Genomic DNA, 21,420 nt, shown 5'->3' on the forward strand with positions numbered 1-21,420 from the left:
TAAAATTAAGATAATTGTTTTATTGTTATAACGTAATTCTGCCCTACATTTTAAGATCAAGTTATTTAAATCAGTGTCTGGTCTCTTATTAACCGTTTTACAATTATTATTTTTTGTGCAAATAACATTAATATATTGTTGAAACAAAATTTCATAGGGAAATATACCTTATATGTTCCGATAACCCCTAAATAGGAAGGTAAGTATATACCGAAAGTAGTACTTTTTATACACAAAAATGCTTGCCAATATATATTTCATTTTGACTTCGTAATAGTAAATTAAACGTAAAAAATGACTTCGGAAACAATATCTCACTTGGTTGGATAACAATGTCAGATACGTAAATTGCAAAAATTGTACTTCTGTGGAAAAAAACCGTACTATTTCAATTTTTTAACTATTAGTTATTTTATTTTTATTTAACCGTTTTTGAACAGCCGACCCAATTTTGGGGTTACGACTACTCAGCCGCAAGCCTTTCTACTCCGTAGCTTTGCAATTTTGAACCAATCAAGAAGACGAGGAACCTCCAGAATCGGCACCCCCAGAGATATGATTGGTTATGGGAACATGGAGGATATTGTGTGACTCGACAGCTTTAACGTGCATCAGTCACCATTTACTAAACGACGGGGAGGCTTCAGCTAGCTGGGATCGAACCCGCCGTCTCTTGGACCTGGGCCCAGTCCTCTACCAACCAGGTTATCCCGGCCTTAACAATTAGTTAAATCGTCTCTGAATCAGTTTCATTCAATTCAGCGAGAAAAAATGCCTATGAAACCATCGACGCACCAAAAAAAAAAAAAAAAATCGACGCACCAAGACGCGTAAAATCGACGCTCGATCAGGCTGGAATGATGCCGACTGGGGACGTATAGTCTTTAGCGACGAATCCCGCTTCCAACTGCGTCCTGACGATCATCGAAGCTGTGTTTGGAGACGAGAGGGGGATCCTGCCTTCACTATTGCACGCCACACCGGCCCTCAACAAGGCATTATGGTCTGGGGCGCCATTTCCTTTGACAGCTGGACCTCTTTGGTCGTCATTAGAGGTACACTTACTGCACAGCGGTGCATCGACGACATCCTAAGACCTGTTTAGTTACCGTTCCTTTTGCAGCGCCCTGGGCTGGTTTTTCAGCAGGACAATGCCAGACCACATACGGCACGTGTTGTTATGAACTGTCTGCAAGCTTGTCAAACTCTTCCTTGAAATGCCAGATCACTAGATCTCTCTCCCATCGAGCATGTCTGGGATATGATGGGAAGGCGATTGCATCTGGCACGGAATGTTGATGACCTAGTTCGACAATTGGATCGAATTTGGCAGGAAATACCGCAAGAGACCATCCGGGAGCTTTATCGGTCTATGCCACACGGCGTGGCATAGACCGATAAAGTATCCAGGCTTGTATCCAGGCTAGAGGCGGGTCAACACCTTATTGAACTTGTTACTGTAACTCTGCAATAAATTATTCGATTGCTCAGAAATTTTAATCATTTACTATTCTATACATTGTCTTCCTATCCACCAATTTTCGTTCTCCCCTAATTTTCAAACTCCTTCTTGGTGCGTCTATTTTTTTGTTATAGAGTATATTTATAAATATACGTAAAATCTTTCTGACTAAAAATATCTTTAATAATCCTTGGATTGTTGAGAAACATCTTTCCTTTTTTGTTGCTGCTACGTTTGTTGGATTATGTGTAAGAAGAAAATGAGTTTGAAGATTCATTTTATTTAAATTTTAAAAATTAGCTTTTTGAGTAAGCAAAAAGTTTTAAATGACGGAGTTTTTGCTATAAAGGAAAAACTCATCGAAATAAAATTATGATTTTTTGTTCACTCTTATGATTATTACAAAAAATTGTTTTTGGCCTTTTGAAGTTTCCAATTAGTTTCGGTATTATTTAAAGCAGTAGCGTATTATTAGAAGAAAAAAAGGCAATATGCTCTTTCTTCATAAAAACAACAAACTGCAATTTAATGGTATTAGGAAATAGAGGGGATTATCAGGGATACAGCGTTCACCTTCTAATGAGGTGAACCGAGTTCGAATCCCATCGATGGCTGGCCAATACGAAGTCCGAATCGGGCTTGCACCCCCTACAGTGCTGACGTAAAATATCTTTAGTGGTAGACGGATCATGGGTTAAAGTCCCCTTGCCGTCAGGTTAACCGAGGGAGGTTTTCCTATCCATGTAATGTAAATTTGGGTTAGTCCCATCAAAAAATCCTCCACGAAGGGTTCGAATCCCAGCGATGGCTGGTCGATATGAATCCCGCACCCGGCTCGCAGTTATCACAGTGCTAACGTAAATTATCCTTAGAGGTAGACGTAACATGGATTAGAGTCCCCTTGCCGCCAGCCTAACCATGGGAGGTTTTACTCTCCATGCAACGCAAATGCGAGTAAGCTCCATCAAAAAGTCCTCCACGAAGGCAAATTTTTCTCAATACTTGGTCCAGGAGTTACCTTGTCTTCTGGACTGTGTTCAAAATTATGAGGCTACGAAGTTTAACAATAGTGTCCCGCAGTGGACTGATCGTAAGGACACGGCTTACAGCAGATCACCGAAGTCAAGCATCACTGGCTGCGGTCAGTGTGCGGGTGGGTGAGCACTAGGATCAGTCTTCGTAGGGACCGAGGGCGTGCGGTATTGGTCCTCGTTAAACTGTTCTACCTTAAAGTGCTCGACTTCGCGTGGAGGTCGTTGCGCTACCGAAGCGGGGGTACCATCCCCTCGGCAGAGGATCAAAATTGTGATGGCATGTCTTCGGATCATCCTCAGGGATGCTTTCCAAACCGTCGCCAATAGCCCATTGTGTGCGACGTAAATGAACTACAACAGCAACAACAACAGTTTAACAATAGTAGCCATGAACCCAAAATTGGGTCAGCTGTTCAACGGCGGTTATAAAATAAAATACTTGAACCAGGAGTTCCCTTGTCTTCCAGATTGGGTTCAAAAGTACAAGGATACGGAGTCGAACATTGGTAGTCGTAAACTTAAAATTTGGTCGACTGTTCAACCGAGGTTTTTAAAATATAAAATATTTCCATTTAATTTTTTCCCAAAATAAATTAATGATCACATAAACATATATTCCATACATTTCTTTCAAATTTATTTCTATACAAGATATACAAATAAAACATACAAAAGACGTCACTAATAACATTTTTTGTTTCATTGGAAGTCCCAAGAAAATAGTTTTTGTTTTCAAAACATAAACTGTACACTAAGTTGCCAGATGTACAAAACCAGAATATTCAAATTAATACATATTCCGCATAAACTATTTAAAACTCTTTTCTTTGTGATAAAATGCACAAAAATGTAAAAGATAAGGTAGCCTATAATTTTATAAACCTGATTAGGAGTCAATAATTAACTACTAGTTGAGCTTTTTAACACAGCGTGGCTCTGAAATAGTTTTTGCGAGAGTGTCGCTTTTTTGTTTCATCTGGCATTAGAGTGAAAATACTTTACATAATATTAACAGTGAGGGAGGGGTAAATGAAAGTTTAATTACGAAATAGCGATTTAATAAAAAGGTATTCATTTGATAAAATACGAAGTTTGCTATAAGGTATAAGGTCAATTGAATTAAAATTAGCTACCAAATTATAAATCTGTTTATGGCAATCCTTTTTGAATTGTTCTAGAACTGGGATTTCCAACTTACATGAGGCCGGGGGTCACAATTAAAAACACAAATCAAATGACAGGCAGCAACTTTATCAAAATTTTATATAAGACTCTTTTATGTTTAAAGGAACATTAAATATTACTGTCAGATTTTTATCAAGTTGTACTAAACAAAAGTATTGAATTACTAATTAAAATAAGAAGTAGATTTTTAAAAACAATTAATTGCATATTAAAAAATTCGGGCTACAATAACTTTAATGTGCACCTATGTATTAAACATGTAACGTGCATCAGATGTCTAATTGTTAAGATATAAAACTTTAAAAGGTTGGTATTAAAACTTACATAGTACCACCCAAAATGCTCAATGAGAAAATTGAGGTTAATCTGCTGCAACCACCAGAAAATAGATATTTACAAAATTTAAAAATGTGTGTGTAAATAGTTTAGTCCAAAATGAGTGGTTTCAAAAAATTAAATCGGAGAATTTCTTCGAGAAAATTTCTGATACGCACATGCTAAATTATATTCACAAAATATTAAAAAAAATGAAATGAAAAAGAGCAACATACACGATTATTTTTGTATTTGAATAAATATTTTCTTGGATGCAAAACCTGAGAAATAAATTTTTTTGCACCGTTGGTGTGTTAAATTACACAGAAACGAAGAAATTAGGTTTTTTTCTTAACGAGAAAAGTATTTTAAAACCATATAGATTTTTTACGAAAATTGTCCTAAAAAAATGACAACTAATATATTTTAGTTTGCGGGCCGCAAAAAAAAGCTTCGCGGGCCGCCAGTTGGAAACCACTGTTCTAGAATATAGTGAAAAAATTGTTCTAGAAGTATTCCAACTAGAGCATAAGAATTTCTTCAAGCAAAAGAGAAATTCATCCTAGAATTTTTTTTTTTCTGAATGGTTTTAGAAGAAAACGATATATCAATTTTCATTGCATTATATAAAATAGAAAATAATGATTTTAATTGTAATTTTTGTAATCTACAACATAACTGTCAGCATGGACAGGAAAAAAAATCCAGTAGATTTTACGAAATAATATAAATTTCATGATAATAGTCGCAAAATGTACTAAATATTTTACACATAGGGAATTTTAGGGATTTTTATAGTCATCAAAATAGAAAAACTTCAATATTGTTCCAGTTATGATTAACATTAAATGAACTTGAAATGTTTTGCATTATGTTTACTCATAATTTTGAATAGTAATAAGCATTTAATTTATCAGAGATATTAAAAGATTATTTAATTAATTTAAAAAATGGAGTTCTGAACAAAAATAAACTAAACGTTTTAGAACAAAAAAAAAGTTTTAAATTGATTTTTATAAATGAGGTTGGCTTCATTATGCATTAGCAACACTTATTTATATATTCAAGCAAGCAATAATCTACGCAAAAATCGTAATTCAATACGAATTTTTTGAGGAATTTTACTAAATTTTAGGGAATGTTATAAAATAGGAAATAAACTAGGAGAATTCTGAAATTCAGGAAAATTTCTATTTAAATAATAATTTTCCCATCTGAACATGTAAACAGTTTGAATATACGTTTTCAATAAAAGTTTTATTAAGTTGCGTATTAATGGTGACATTTAATGCTTACACTCTATATAATGTAAGCGTAATGTATGTAGAAATCGCTATTTAAAATTAGTCAAAACTAACATTATATGAAAAATTCCTGTTTTAATTATTTCGGAATATTTAAACGAAAATACGCTTCTGTATTTAAAACCAACACAGCCTTAAAAAAAAAAAAAAAAAAAAAAAAAAAAACCAACTTTGTATGAAAAAAACCCACTTATTTCCGGACGAAGTCTAAATTTTGCCAGGAAATAAGTTGTCAAATATATTCTACGTGCATAGCTTTATATACTTAATCAGGGCCCCACGCTAAGGATTTCAAATTATTCGTCAGTAAATTAGCCAAATATCAAAACTAATCGCCAATTTCGAAAGTTCCAGCTTTCCACTCGCAAATTTTCCAATTTTATTTTTTAAAAAAAGTAATTTTTTTTCCCCGTGGCAAAAAACCATTCGCCAAAACACAAATTTATTCGCCAAATTTACGATTACGATAGCATTTGGCGAGGTAGCGAACGCGGGCTCTGTTAAAATAAGAATCAAAAACGGTCATTTTTCAAAAAAAATGTATAATGAATTGCATGTTATTGAAATGAGTCCTTGTGAAGTGCCAAGTACATTTTGTTATTCTATTAGTTTTAAATTATAAATTGATAACATAATTATCATACATAATACATAAGTTATTGAATGGAATTTCTCGAAACATTGCATGCAATAATGAAATACATGTATCTTTTTGTTGATCAACAAATGTACATTTTTATTTTTCAATGTATGAAATCTATATATATTTCTCACAATTCACAAAAAATTAACAACATTTGTCATAATTATACTTTTTTTTTTTTTTTTAAAAAACAAAGTAAATTTTAAACATTTGTTTTCTAAGCATTGCAAGTATATAATTTAAGATTTTAATGAGCCTACAGAATGGCTCATTAAATTTTATTAATGACTGTACACAAATGAACATATCATGGACAAACAAGATCTACAATATGCATTCACATTCCATTAATATGCATTAATTTTTATTTTATGTTCATTATTTAATTTAATCTGTATTTTGTAATTAACAAAATTATTACCAAATGAAATATTAACAAACAAACAACAAAAAAAGATTCACAAATATTAAATAAAGCCCATCTATAATAGAAATCTTATAATAAAATGGGGATATTTTGTTACAATAATTTAAAATGCTCCTTACAGAAAATTTTTTTTAACTTAAAAGTTTATCACCACATTCTTGGTCAAAAATATATAGGGGAGAGTCGGGTAGCCCCGTCCAGCGGGTATCCCCTCCCACTGTCCATTTCATATGTATAGAATATTTTTTCAAGTCAATGGGCCATCGGACATTAATTGTTATATTGAAAAAAGATTATTTTCAAAGTTTCAAGTATTTATGCAGTTGTTAACATGGTAAACAATAGTTTTAAAAATATGTTGAATACAGTAGTCATGAAATTAAGAAAAATTGGTTGAATGTTTTGATTAAACTTCATTTTAATACTAAAAAAATAATTTTTTCTATACATACAGCATTAAAGTATGCAGTCTTAAGTTTAATTTGCACAAAGAAAGAAGTCTATATGCGAAAAATTGTTCGAGTAATTACAAATTTACAAAAAAATTGGGTTTCGGGTAGCCCCGCTCACATTAATGTCGAGTATGAACGACCAATTTTATTTCATCGATAAATATACGGTTGCAAAGATTATTATTTTATTGCTTCAAATGTAAATGTTATACGCATTTTTAACAACAAATATTGTTGTTATTAAATGATAGAATTCACTAAAAGTATATAAATATGTAATAAATAAAATAATTTTGTGATGAAAATAATAAACGTGGTTTACCTATTGTCAATACATTGATCATTTTCGTTTACACCTGAAAAAACAGTCAAAAAACATAATTTTTGTAACTGGGCGGGGCTACCCGAAACATTTTGAAAAGAGCTGAAAAACGTGTTTTTTTAAAATTTCTATTTTTTTAAGTTAAACTATTCTTTTTTTGGTTCATTCTTTTTGCATTATTTAATTAGATGATAAAACAATAGAAACATGCAAAAATATTGATTATTACTCAATATTATACAGAAATATAAGCAAAATACTCCTTAAGTGAGAGGGGCTACCCGACTCTCCCCTTTATCACATTAATTTTGAAATATTGGATGTTACATCTAATTGATTATAATTTGTTTAGATTACAATCCCTGAAGGGTTTACAACCTAAATAAATTATATACAATAAGTGGAATGTGTATGCATGTTACACATACTTTGTTTTATGGATAAGTAATGTATTACAATTTAGTAATATGTTTCGTGTAATCATGTACTTCATTTTTTTCCTTCACGTATTTAATTCAATAACTTTAAATTTTGCTCGCAAAAATCATAGATTACTGAAATGTTAATGTAAAAAACCTATTTTCAGTGAATGTTAATGCAAAAAAAATGATTTAATGTGTACTTCTCGCTTGTTGCATGTCAAATGGCACATACTTGCACGTGTGTCATAAGTTCGCATATGACACTTTGGCCAAGTTAGTTTTTAATGACACTTGTGATCTTAAACTCGTATCTAATTGATCTTAAAAGACTTTATACATCCTTTTGATCTAATTGCGGGGGGATAAAGTCTGACGCCTGATGAACCTGCTGATGAACGGCCTTTCTTCTGGCGAGACTAAATCAAAATCTATATCAGTTTCGTTCAACTCAACTGATAAGTTATGATTGCATCAATCAAGTCATAATTAAACATAAATAATTTGACTGTCTGATAGTCTAAACATGATACAGCAACAACAAAAAAAAAACATGGTCAACATATTGCTATTACTAATGACATAAAAGTTAAACATTTATTATTACATAAATGTATGAAATGATATAATCTATTCAACCCAACGATTATCAATACAAAAATCTTTCACAATTATTTAATGTTCGAAAATTATTTTTTGTAAAGTGCCTTTCTTTTTTGTATTTAAAAAAAATTAAGCTTATGACATCTGTCAGTACAGAAATAACAAGAATTTAAAACGTTGCAAAATATTACACTTTTAGGACAATATAATAACCTAAACTGGAAAATTAAAAAATTGTTTGAAAGTAAATCTGGCAACAGCAAAATTATAAACAATATTTGTGACTAAATCGGGTCTCTCAGACCGCCGTTCAATCATCACACATTTGAGTTCGTTTGCTGTTCTATATCATCTTCCGTAATATCGTCTGCGGATGCGTAATAATAATCGTTATCGTCTTCACCACGAGTACTTTCCAGGGCATCCTCACTGGCCACAGAGGCATCGTCTTCTGTGTTAGCGTCCAGTTCCTCTTCAATGTTTTCCTCCTGCGAGAGTAATTTTTTGGCAATGGCCACTTTCATGGCTTCTTGATGACGATTCATTTTTCTCTTCAATTCGAAATCCTCCCGGCGAGCTAAAATAAAATACCTTATGTTAAAATATTTTAGTCAATATGTAATTTTAAAAAAAAAGTTCTATTTACAGATTATTATATTTGTAAGGATTTGGTTTGAGGTGTGATGGCTCAGGGGATAGAGCTTTCGACTTCCGATGAGGTAAACCGGGTTCGAATCCCAGCAATGGCTGATCGATACGAATTCCGCATTCGGCTTGCACTGACCACAGTGCTAACGTAAAAATATCCTCAGTGGTAGACCACCACCTCCTACATCAGAAAGCCTACTTTCAAATAGTCTGCGCAGACTATTTAAAAAGTGAATCAGCTGTGCGCACGTATCCAAATTCTATTTTAAAAATAATTGAAAGAAATTTATCATATATATTTGAGAATTTAAGCTATAGTGGTTGACAAGCAAATAACACAAACCAATAATATTCATAAATTAGACATATATTTGCTACCACTAGATTTTTATTAAATGGCTCTTTTATAAACTGGTTTACCTTCATAGTGGTCTGATCGGACAACCTATAAGAAACCGTGTGGAAGCTTTCAGTTATTGGAGGCATTGGGTAGACGGATCATGGGTTAGAGTCCCCTTGCCGTCAGACTAGCCGTGGGAGGGTGTCGTGGTTTTCCGCTCCATGTAACGCAAACGCGGGTTTCTATCAAAATTACAAGGGTACGGAGTTAAACATTAGTAGTCGTTCGTAAACACAGGGATGAGATTAGCCAAAAGGCAAAAAAGCTGAATTTCCACAATAGTAAATTTTACGCAAGCGCAACCCTTTAATAATAAATTTCAGACAGTTTAAGGTAATAAATAATGTGTCGACATACAATTGGTACTAATCTATTATTATATAAATGATTACATTGATACTTAACATTTAGTGAAAATAAAAATTACCAATTGAAAAAATAAAGCTGGAAATTATATTTTTCCTCAGTTCACATAAGAGACAATTATTACTTGAAAAACTACCTGGTTCAGCAAATTAAAACTACTGAGAATATACATTAATATTTCATTTCTTTTAATAAATACTGTTATGTGATTTATAGCAAATATATCAGTAATATTACTTTTTAAATTATATTGGAAAAAAAAAACTTTAACAATGGACCGAATCACTATGTTCATATTATAGTCTAATCTAACTAGAGCCCTTTGAAACATATCAATAACAGTGAAGTAGAAATATATAGTAACTCCTTAACATACAAAAATTGCTATTTTAGTTTGAAAAATTACATGACAATCAGCAACTGTTTAGATAATTGTCTTTTATTTGATAAGAATTTTGCATTTTATAGCATAAATAACAGCAATTATAAATAAAATTTTGATGATGAGTTAACTCTTTCCCCCCCCCCCCAAAAAAAAAAAAAATTATTAAATCCCTTTTTAAGTGATTGCTTTTGTTTGCTATATCTTTTATGTTTGCTATATTTAGTCGTTAGTCCATCTTCAAACATCTTGTGACAAATCCTATTTTTTCTTTTTTGCAAGCACAGAATGTAAGTTTTGAATATATTCCCCCCTTCCAGTTTCCTGATGTTGTAACACTTACATATACTAATAATTGTAGTTAGAAAAACAGTCATCCTTATGGTAACTAATTGAAAAATTTTACTTCTTACAAGAATCCCGATAGTTGATCTTAAAATTGCGTGAATATGAATAACAATTATGGATTTTGAAATCACATGAATATGAAACTAGATATACGATTTTGAAAATGAGAAAATACAAACTGGGATATAGAATTTTTAAAACGCGTAAATACAAATCACGATTCATAATTTTTAGATCGCATAAATAGGAATATGATGCGGAATTTTCAGATTGCATAAATAAGAATTATGAATTTTTAGAGTGCGTGAATCCGAATCCCAATGCCTTATTTTAAAATAACGTATAAATACGAAAATCAATGTTTGATATTATAAACCGCATGAGCAAATCAAGACATTGAATTTTAAACTTGCGTGAATATGAATCGCTACATGGGTTTTCAAAAAGGCGTAAATACGAATCACAATATCGGATTTTTAAATCTCGTAAATAAGAATCGCAACATACAATACTCAAATCACGTGAATCAGAATCGCAACACGCAAATATGATAAGCTATGTTTGATATTAAAATCGTGTGAATGAGATGGAGATATTAGCAGATTCCAGGCTTGGGACCTCTAAAAGGCTTGTCAGAAGCAGCGTCGTTTGAACTACAAAAATCGGATCTATCTGGAGGGCGGGTAAAAAATTCCGAAAATCTTATTTGCTGTGAGTAAACGGAGAGAAAATAGCTAAAATAAGTAAAAATGAGAAAGGTTTGGTAGCTATGCAGTTTGAATTTTCTGTTTCTCTTTGAAAATCGGTAAATTTTCTGAAAAAGCGGAATACTTGTAAAAAAAATGAAATTTTTAGAAAAATCTGAATTTTTGACAAAAAAGCTGAAATTCAAGTGATAAAAGTGAAAAAAGCGGAAAAATCTCATCCCTGTAAACATAAAAAATTGGGTTTGCTGTTCAACGATTAAAATAAGGATTTTTTTTTTATATGTGGTGATTTTAAACGTTATTGACACTTGTTATGTCAAATTTTAAGAATCTGAATGAATGGTGTTTTAAATTTTAACATCAAGTATATTTAGAACTAGTTTTAACGAGAGAAAAAAAAAGTCACAAAATATACGACATGAAAAAAATATTTGTTAATTTATTTTGTAAATATAAATATTTAAAAAAATTAATAATATGTTTAACCTTGAAATTTTTTCATTGTACACCGAAGAGCCATTACATTATGACCACCCTCCATCTATAACAATGGGCTCGCCCAGGAACAAAGTTTTCATAGGGCACATTAGGAGCCATAATCCTTTTATAACAATCCCTGACGTCTGTAAGCTACTTGAACATAGTTGCAGACTAGGTTCACCCATTCATGGCAATAGTTTTTCCTGCGAGGAATGATGTTTACCAACAGGATAATGCACCATGTCATAAGGGTCGAATCGTCGAGGAACATTCCAGTGACTTTCAAGTCATGTCTTGGCCCCTAAATTCACCTGACCTTAATCCGATAGAGCATTTGGTCCTACTTGGAAAACCAAATTTGTGCTGCCACGCTACCCTCTCGCAATGTGAGGGAATTGCAGAACCATCATTTGGTGAGCGCTTAGTACCAAATACCTCAGACTATCTATCAGCACCTTGTGGAATCAATGCCACAGCGGGTGTTAGCAGTTTTAAAGGCTAAAGGTGGTCCTACATGTTATTAGCAGTGTGGTCATAATGTAATGGCTATTCGGTGCATATTATAAATATATTATGTCGCTTATTACATATTAATTTTTTATATAAATATTATGTCCTTTAATGTTTTTAAAAAATAATATCTAAATCTTTCATTGTAATGACTTTTTTTTCACTTTGTAAAAAACAAAAAAATGGAACATTTTCTATAATTTTTGATTTAATTGATCAGATTTTCACGGACTAAGATTTCAATATTAATGGTTTGAGGACCTAATCTTAAATATGATAATTAGATTAGTTTAGTTTAAGTTACGAAATCACAGACATAAATAAATTCTTCGAATCAAATCTCTGAATAAACATACAGTCGGACTTTTGTTTTACGAACTTCCATATTATAAATGTCTCTATTTTTCGATTTTTTTCTTCTTCGAAGAAGCAAGAACATATTTGAAATTTCCACATAGCGAAGTGAATTTTCTACTTAACGAACTTTTCTTTGAAATCCACTTTCCTTATTTCAAGAAATATTTCAGAACCTTTCAAACTTAAATTACACATTTTATTTTCGAAGCCACTTTACTTTTAGAGAAAGCAGTAAAATCCCTTTCCCTTATCGTTTGCACTTCAAACAAAAAACTCTGGCACAATTATTTATCTGTAGCAATTAAACTGAATAACGCATGCGGTAATGTATGTTTAAAATTACTTTTATATTAAAAGCAGCAATAATTTTATGCCTAAATTCAGTTTTTTTTTCGTAGAAAATGTATGTAGCATGATAGTGTAACACTTTATAATGTTTTGCTCTATTCTTGCTTTCCATGCAGATTTCTTTTATGATAAAAGATTTAAAAAATAAATAGTAGATACTAATTTACAACATAAAGATGCATCACTTGCTATTTTAATTATGTCTAGAGCTTATGAATTTAAAACCTGTTTTGTGTTGTTCCAGTATTTCAAATGGTGATTTTCTATTTAACGAATTTTCCATATAACGAACTTATTAACGGGATTTAGCGACTTCGTTAAGTAGAGGTCCGACTTTACTTTATTCTTTAAGGGATTTGAATTCTTACTAATCGTAATATGGAGAGTAGCTGCAATCTGAAACATATAGATTTCATGGATGGTTGACTGAATGTAAACAATAGCAAGCTTTCTAAAATCGGAAGAAATTCAGAAGACTTCGGGTGTATCCCTCCGCTTATGTTATTCTTACGAGGCGATGTGTAAACAGGCTTAAATGTTCTAGGAAGTTTTATTATTGTGATTTGCGTTTAAATTTAAGCTTAATTTTACTTTTCATAAGAGTTTTCTGTAATTTATATATTCTAACAGGTCACGAGTCTGAAACAAATTTACCAAAATTAATATCGCAGCATAAATAAAAGTGTAAAGTTTGCCATGTTTTGAGTGTTTATCCCTTATTTGGCTATATTTGAAAAAAAAATAGTGCCGTTTGTTTCATGTTAGGTTAGCACGATAGCAAGCTTGCGGAGTCTTTAGCATTTGTTTTTTGTTTTGTTTTGTTTGTTTTCATTTGTTTTTTGTTTCGTTGAAAGTTTAAGTTCAAGAAAGCGCTATATTAGAAACACTACAAGTATAATAATATTGGATGGCTCGTTTTTTCAAGCTTAGGCGTAAAAATCAGTCGGAAGTACTAACCCAGAAGTATCTAAAAGAACACATATTTTGGATAAACCAGTTTAGTGCAAAAAAAATAATTATTTATGTCCTGAGAGGTTACGAAATAAGCAAAAAATGAAATAATCGATCGTTTTTTCGATCGTTCTCCAGTTTAAATAAGCATCTTTTAAGCACTAAATGAATATTTTTAAGCACTATATACACTAACAAAATGCAAAATAATTTTCAAAGTATTTTCATGATCCTGATAAAATAACTAGTTTCTGATAAAGAACTCTTTTCTTGATTACATTAGCCACCATAAGAAGATCGAGAGATTTTTCAGTTCCATTTCAGAGGGCGGAAAATGAAGCCTGAAATTGATAATATCTTGCAAAATGCAGAAGAGTCGCACACGAGAGTGCTATAATCTCACCGAACCCAGCTCAGTAGACGCACATGCAGACCCGCAAGTATTTCATCAAACATGCAAAATGATTGGCGCTTTCATACGCTACGGACCTGCGGTAAGCCGAAACGCATTGTGTTTGCATGAATTGAGAAAACGCTGAATAGAACAATGTGAAAACCACGCATTTGCATCATACGTGGTGAAAATCGACAAGAAGAAAATCTCATTTTCGAAAAGGGGAAATTAAGCACTTAAAAAAAACCCAATAAAAAAGCACCTTTAAAAAACAAAATCGAAAATAAGCACCTTTAAGCACTTTTTTAAAAACGTTGCACACCATGTTAAAATAATTTGAAATAGGATTCGTTCTTCACGTTCATCCATAACGTGGATGATTATGGGACGGCCCAGAAAATATCAAAATGGTGTCCGTACTTATTTCCGTATTCGCCTTTAATGGCCGTCCGAATTAAGGTGGTTTTCTTTTTCTAGTGTTTAGATGTAATAAAAGTCACTGAAATACATGTCCGCTAATGGCACGCGTTAAGAGGACGCCATATCAATGGGAAAACTTTTCATTGCAAATTCTTTTTCACTTCCATAACCAATTTAAAATTGAATGTATAGAAAGACTGACTTCAGACAAACCTAGAGTAAGTCATGAAATTTCAAATACTAAAAAGAAATTTTTAAGCTATCAAAATGAAAACAAACTATGCGATGATATGGAACACGATGCGATGATATGCGACACAATGGAAAAGTTCTCTTCCAATAATTTGTTTGCATTTTGATGCTTTGAAATTTTTTTTCCAGCAAACAGAAACTTATTTTTTTAAATATATATTATAACCGTCTTTGAACAGCTGACCCAATTTTTGGGTTTACGACTTCTAATGTTCAACTCCGTAGTCTTGTAATTTTGAACCCAATCCAGAAGACAAGGGTATTCCTGGATCAAGTATTGGGAGAAATTTGCCTTCGTGGAGGACTTTCTGATGGAACTAACCCGCAATTGCGTTACATGGAGAGGAAGACCACGAGAACCTCCCACGGTTAGCCTGACGGCAAACGGACACAAACCCATGATCCGTGTACCACTGAGGATATTTCACGTCAGCACTGTGGTCGGTGCAAGACAGATGCGAATTCGTATCGACATCTCATTGGAAGGTGAACGCTCTATCCTATGAGCCATCACGACTCAACAGAAACCTATTGGTTTGCCTGAACTCAATTTTTTTTTTTTTTTAAATTTGCTCTGGCTGTTGTGGTTCATTTACATCGCGCTAGAGCTGCACAATAGGCTATTGGCGACAGTCTGGGAAACATCCCCGAGGATGATTCGAAGACATGCCTTCACAATTTTGATCCTCTGCAGAGGGGTTGGCTGCCCATCTTTGGTAGTGACCCGAGGAACTGCACAAGAAGTCGATCCCCTTACGATTAAACAGTTTAACGAGGACCAACAACGCACACCCTCGGTCCCAACGCAGACTGATACAAGCGGTCACCCACCCGCACATTGACCGCAACCAATGATGCTTGACTTGGGTGATCTGCTTGGAACCGTGTCTTCACGATCAGTCCATAGCGGGACAAATTATTTTTAATTTTTAATGGAGGTGAACGAGAATTAGCGACGGAAAGTTTCTCCCGTGGTCTGGGTCCTGTTAATCTGTAGTATAAATGGAGAAATCCAAAAGATAAAATATGATAAATATACCTTTCTCTTCTTCTGTTTCACCAGGATATTCTTTTGGGGGCGTTTCGATGGGCTCGACTATCACTTTTGTTGGTTTTTCCATATCAAGGGAAATTCTATAACAAGAGAAAGAACAAAAATATTGAAACAATGCATGTAAGATGCAACAATGTTACACAAATAATCAAATGCCAGTTCACAGGAGTACTCAAGTCAAAATTATTGATGGTTTACCATTGATGGATCAACATAATCTTGTTGATAACTATCAATAATTCCATCATGGACCATTATATTTTTGATAGTAACTAACATAAGTAACCACCATCCCAATGTAGGAATTCGGACTGATTTACGATGGTCCGAGAAATGAGTATAGCAACTGGTTTTGATGGTTTGTTCATGTTAAACCATCAGAAATTTCCATCATAGTTTCTTAGAAATCAAATGTTGGAACGCTTATAAACAACCATCATCCCTATGTAGGAATTCGGACTGATTTATGATGGGCCAAAAGAAAAAAAAAATCTAATTATTTTGATGGCATATTCCTGAGAACCAACAATAATTCTCATTAAACCATCATGGAAATGTATAGTTGGAACCATCGTGGATTGTTGGTTCATGAGAATCAAACTTCTCTTGATGGTTAACCATCATAGTATTAAAGTAGCACTTTCCATCATGAAATGATGGAAGTTTGTTGGCATATCAATAATCATGAATGCATAATGGACAATGTTGGATGATGGTGACCATCAAATGATGTTGAACCATCATGAATCGCACTGAAACCACCAAAATAATTTGATGGTGACCATCAAATGATGTTGAACCATCATGAATCGCACTGAAACCATCAAAATAACTTGATGGTGACCATCAAATGATGTTGAACCATCATGAATCGCACTGAAACCATCAAAATAACTTGATGGGACCATCAAAAATTTTGATCCGGGTAAGTTTGGAGGAGAAAAAATTAGCTGAAAATAGGAGATCCAAAAATGTTATGAGCAAAACACATTTTAAACAATTGAAAAAAATACTTTACATTTAAGCAAGAAAAAAAAATTATGTAAGAAAGATATACATCCATAGGATATTATAAACGTTTTAATAGAAAAATATTGATGCGTTTTTAATATTGTTTTTTCTTAAATAGTGTGAGTATGATTCTCGAACGAAAATTTTTAAATCGTGTGAATACGAATTTCGCTGCGAGATTTTAAATCGCGTGAAGACGAATCCAGATTTTAGAGATTTCTAAATCACATGAATACGAATCTCGATGGGAGATTTTTAAATCGCGTGAAGACGAATCCTGATTTTAGAGATTTTTAAATCACATGAATAATTTTTAAATCGCGTGAAGACGAATCCTGATTTGAGATTTTTAAATCACATAAATACGGATCTCGATGTGAGATTTTAAAACCGCGTGAATATGAAGGGCGTATGTGAGATTTTAGAGAAGTAGTGAAAATACTATAATCGCTACTTTTTTCTGGAATTTTCAGTGTAGTGCTCTACTTTTTAAAAGAAGTAGTGTGGCCGGGATACCCTGGTCGGTAGGGCGCTGGACCCATGTCCGAGAGTTCATGGAACCCCGTCGGCCGAAGACTCCTCGGGTAGTAAAGTGACTGATGCACGTTAAATCTGTTGAGTCACTAAAGTCCTCCATGTTCCCATAACAAATCAAAACCTCTGGGGGTACTGGATTGGAGATCGATCGTTCTCTGATTCAGGTCAAAATTAGGATCTATGGATGAATGAATGGATGTATGAATGGGTATAAAAGTACTGCATAAAAACTCGTGCAAATTATGTCATTATTAAAACACTACAGTGCGTCTAATAATTTGATCCACTTATTATAATATACTAATATAATGATTGATATAATAAGTATTCTATATTTATATAATATATCGTCTAATTTAACTAATTGATACACGAACGTAAACAAGTGCAAACCGGCTTCAGTCGTGTAAAAACAATAAATGTGTATAGTATCACCTGATAATTAAGATTTTAAGTAGAATCTTACAGAGCGTCTCATCATTTGGCCAGGTACTATAGGTGAAAAATTTTTAAAATCCCATATACCTTCCCAGAATTTTTTTTTTTTAAATTTTAAGAATAATTCGAAATAAATTCATTTTTATAAATCAATTTTAACTCCAAAATATTTTCGCATAACATTAGAACAGAAAAAAATGGTCTTATTACATATATTAAACATAAAAAAAGGAGGAAAAACAAAACAGTTTTTATGGTTATTATGAATGAGTAATGACTCACATAAATTTAAATAGCTCCATTTTTATTTTTCTACCTTTTAGAATACGAATCCAAACAACTTATGTCCAGTAACAGTACGTGATTTTCGAAGTACAATTCTATTTTTCTCGAATAGAATTGTATTTCGAAATACAAATCTATTTTTCTTCTAAGATGGAACTTACGAGTAAAAATTGCCATTCACTTAATGGATTATTGAAGTTTGATTCTCTTTTAGTCGACATTTATTATTTGTTTCAAGTTCTTCGATATCAACAATTATTTTTTAAAGAAAGCGTGACTGGAGGTACAGGGCAAAATTAGGAAATTTTAATATCGACCAGCATAGTTAATGGTTGTACAAGGCGTGTAAATATGTATCAAATGGCGATTAAATAATTGTTTTTCAGTCGCCTTCCTTTTTCGTCGAAAAGACGCTAACACAGACAGGGGTCTGTCAAGACATTTTGTGAAAGGTCCGATTGTTCTGAAATTGTGAAAAAATTACATTCTTTAAACCAGGGTCCTGCTTTCATGAATTTGTGCAAATAGGGTGCGGTTACAGCCAAACCTTTTTCAAGGAGTTTTTAAATTGTAAATAGACACAAGATTATGCTCAGCACTGTAAAATTATAATATATAAAAAAATAAACTTTTATAAATAAACAGTAATTGCTGCTTCTAAATTAGAGATGCAACATACAAATATTTGGTATTTAGCCTATACTGCTGAATGGAGAATATTCATTTCGGACGAATAATGGAAGAATCGTCTGCCGAAGACAAAACAATTCGTTTACATCCATCTTTCTTGTTTTCTGGCCTGTTTTTTTTTTTTTTTTTTTGCTTATTTTAAATTTACTATCGTGATTTTCTATGGAAAAATTCCAAAGTTCCAGGAAGATTGGGATAAAATTTCAATTTTATTCTTAAAAAACATGTTTTGCTTTTTATTTTAACATTTATTAAGATAACTAATATTCTCAAATCTTTTAGGCTCTTTTTTTTGAAAATAAATTAGTAAACTTACTAGTTTTAATTAGAAGAAGGAGAATATTCATTTCGGACGAATAATGGAAGAATCGTCTGCCGAAGACAAAACTTAATTCGTTTACATCCATCTTTCTTGTTTTCTGGCCTGTTTTTTTTGTTTTTTTGTTGTTTATTTTAAATTTACTATCGTGATTTTCCATGGAAAAATTCCAAAGTTCCAGGAAGAATGGGATAAAATTTCAATTTTATTTTTAAAAAACATGTTTTGCTTTTTATTTTAACATTTATTAAGATAACTAATATTTTCAAATCCTTTAGGTTCTTTTTTAAAAAAGGAAATAAATTAGTAAACTTACTAGTTTTAATTTTACATAAAATATGTTTCTTAATGTTTACGATGAATGAATTAAAAATAAACTGCAGAAAATTTAAAGAAAAACTGCAGTTTGAAGACTGCGGTGATTTGGCCCATAGCACTGCAGAATTTTTGAAGTCGAAGAACTACAAAATTACTACAGTTTTTAAACTGCAGTTATTTCGATGTTGATCTACTGCAAAATAAATGCAGTTTACAAACTGTAGTAATTTTGTAGTTCTTCGACTTCAAAAATTCTGTAGTGCTATGGGCCAAATCACCGCAATCTTCAAACTGCAGTTTTTCTTTAAATTTTCTGCAGTTTATTTTTAGCTGGGAAGGGTTTATCCAATTAACAACACAATAATGAAGATAAGCAAATTTGTGAAGGGTCCGAAGGGTCTGCAGTTTATTTTTAGCTGGGAAGGGTTTATCCAATTAACAACACAATAATGAAGATAAGCAAATTTGTGAAGGGTCCGAAGGGTCTGCAGTTTATTTTTAGCTGGGAAGGGTTTATCCAATTAACAACACAATAATGAAGATAAGCAAATTTGTGAAGGGTCCGATTAAAAGAAAAATCACTTTGTTAAGGGTCCGTTTTTAAGTTAAAATATTTTGTGAAGGGTCCGTTTTTATGAAAAGATATTTTGTGAAGGGTCCGTTAACGGACCAAAATTTCTTCTAAACAGACCCCTGATAGGGTGCATTTCATTAAAAACAATAATAAAAGGCACCCTATGTGCATATTATTATTATTTTTTTAAATTGTTAAAAAGATCAATTTTTGAAAAAGTGACCGCATGTTTTTAAATGTGGCTACTTTTAAAAATGCTACAGCTGGCCACGAAAAAAAAAGTTTCTAATTTTGCCCATGACCGATCAGTGGGCAGTAGTAGCTTTTTTAATAGAGCCCACTTTTTCAAAAACTGAAAATTCGTAACTAATGATATCATTAATGTAAAGCAATTTTTAAAATGTGGTAAACACAATAGAGTTCATTTCTAAAAAGAAGAAACATTTGCCAAAATACTCTGCGTCGGTTTGTGCAAAATTCGTACATAACGTTTTCAGTGCATTAAATGCAGAGTTTTTGAACAAATAATGCAACATTAAATTTATGTTTATAACAAACGTAGAGTTTTATTAGTTACAAAATAAATCTGAAATAATTTTTGTTACTGTGATATTTATTAGATTGCTTTTAAATATTATTTGGTCATTAAATTTAAAAAAAATAACCTTTGCCCCTTGAAAGAATCGTATAAATAATGACGGATGATTTTCTTTGTAATAAATAGCACATCTCTTAGAGCGCATTTGGTTAAAAAAGTGGCGATTGGGTGGCGATTTAACAAACAAATTTTTAAACGCCATTTTCGATCTGTGGCGACCGTTAATTTCGCCCTATAATTCGAAACAGGAACCGTTAAACTGGGTGCCTAGCCAAATCTTTCAACAAAATATAAGCACATTTCAAGTACTAAAAAATATTTTAAGCACCATATGCATTAACAAAATTCAAAATAATTTTTTAAGACTTTACATGATCATGATAACATAAATAATTTCTGACAAAGAACTCTTTTCTTGATTATATTAGCCACCACAAAAAGCTCGAGAGAATTCTCGGTTCGATTTCAGAGGGTGGAAAATGAAGCTTGAAATTGAAAGTATCTTGCAAAATACAACAGAGTTTCCCTTAAATCCTGCAGTGGGTGTAAGTAATACTTATTCATGAACAAAATATTTTAATTAACATTTTAATCAACAACAAAAATATTTTAACCAACATTCAACATCAACATATTTTAATCAACATTTATTTTAATGAACATCAACATGCTGAATGTCGACAGGTGTATAATTTCGAACAATAACCAAAGCGATTATGTAAATATCAACATTCACCGTGCAATTTCGACAGAAGAATTTTGATTAATCAGGGTGCGCATGCCAGATTTTTCAACAAAAAATAAGCACCTTTTAAGTACTTTTTAAGCACTCAAAAAATATTTTTAATCACTCTCCAAAAAAAAAAA

General features: G+C 32.2%; 1 protein-coding gene across 1 annotated transcript in view; it reads right to left on the reverse strand.

The window, feature by feature from the left end:
* Window positions 1–3,111: 3,111 nt before the first annotated feature.
* Window positions 3,112–21,420, reverse strand: part of LOC107454197 (uncharacterized) — a 71,963-nt gene continuing 53,654 nt past the window's right edge. Inside the window, exons 2-3 of the mRNA XM_043045840.3 lie at window positions 15,769–15,863; window positions 3,112–8,743 (exon numbers count right to left, since the gene is read on the reverse strand). Coding sequence (XP_042901774.2) covers window positions 8,484–8,743; window positions 15,769–15,863 — 355 coding nt within the window. The 3' untranslated portion in view covers window positions 3,112–8,483. The remainder of the gene's footprint in view (window positions 8,744–15,768; window positions 15,864–21,420) is intronic.

This window comes from Parasteatoda tepidariorum, chromosome 4 (genome assembly GCF_982258835.1).
Source record: "Parasteatoda tepidariorum strain Cologne lab strain chromosome 4, Ptep-v5.0, whole genome shotgun sequence".
NCBI lineage: Eukaryota > Metazoa > Arthropoda > Arachnida > Araneae > Theridiidae > Parasteatoda > Parasteatoda tepidariorum.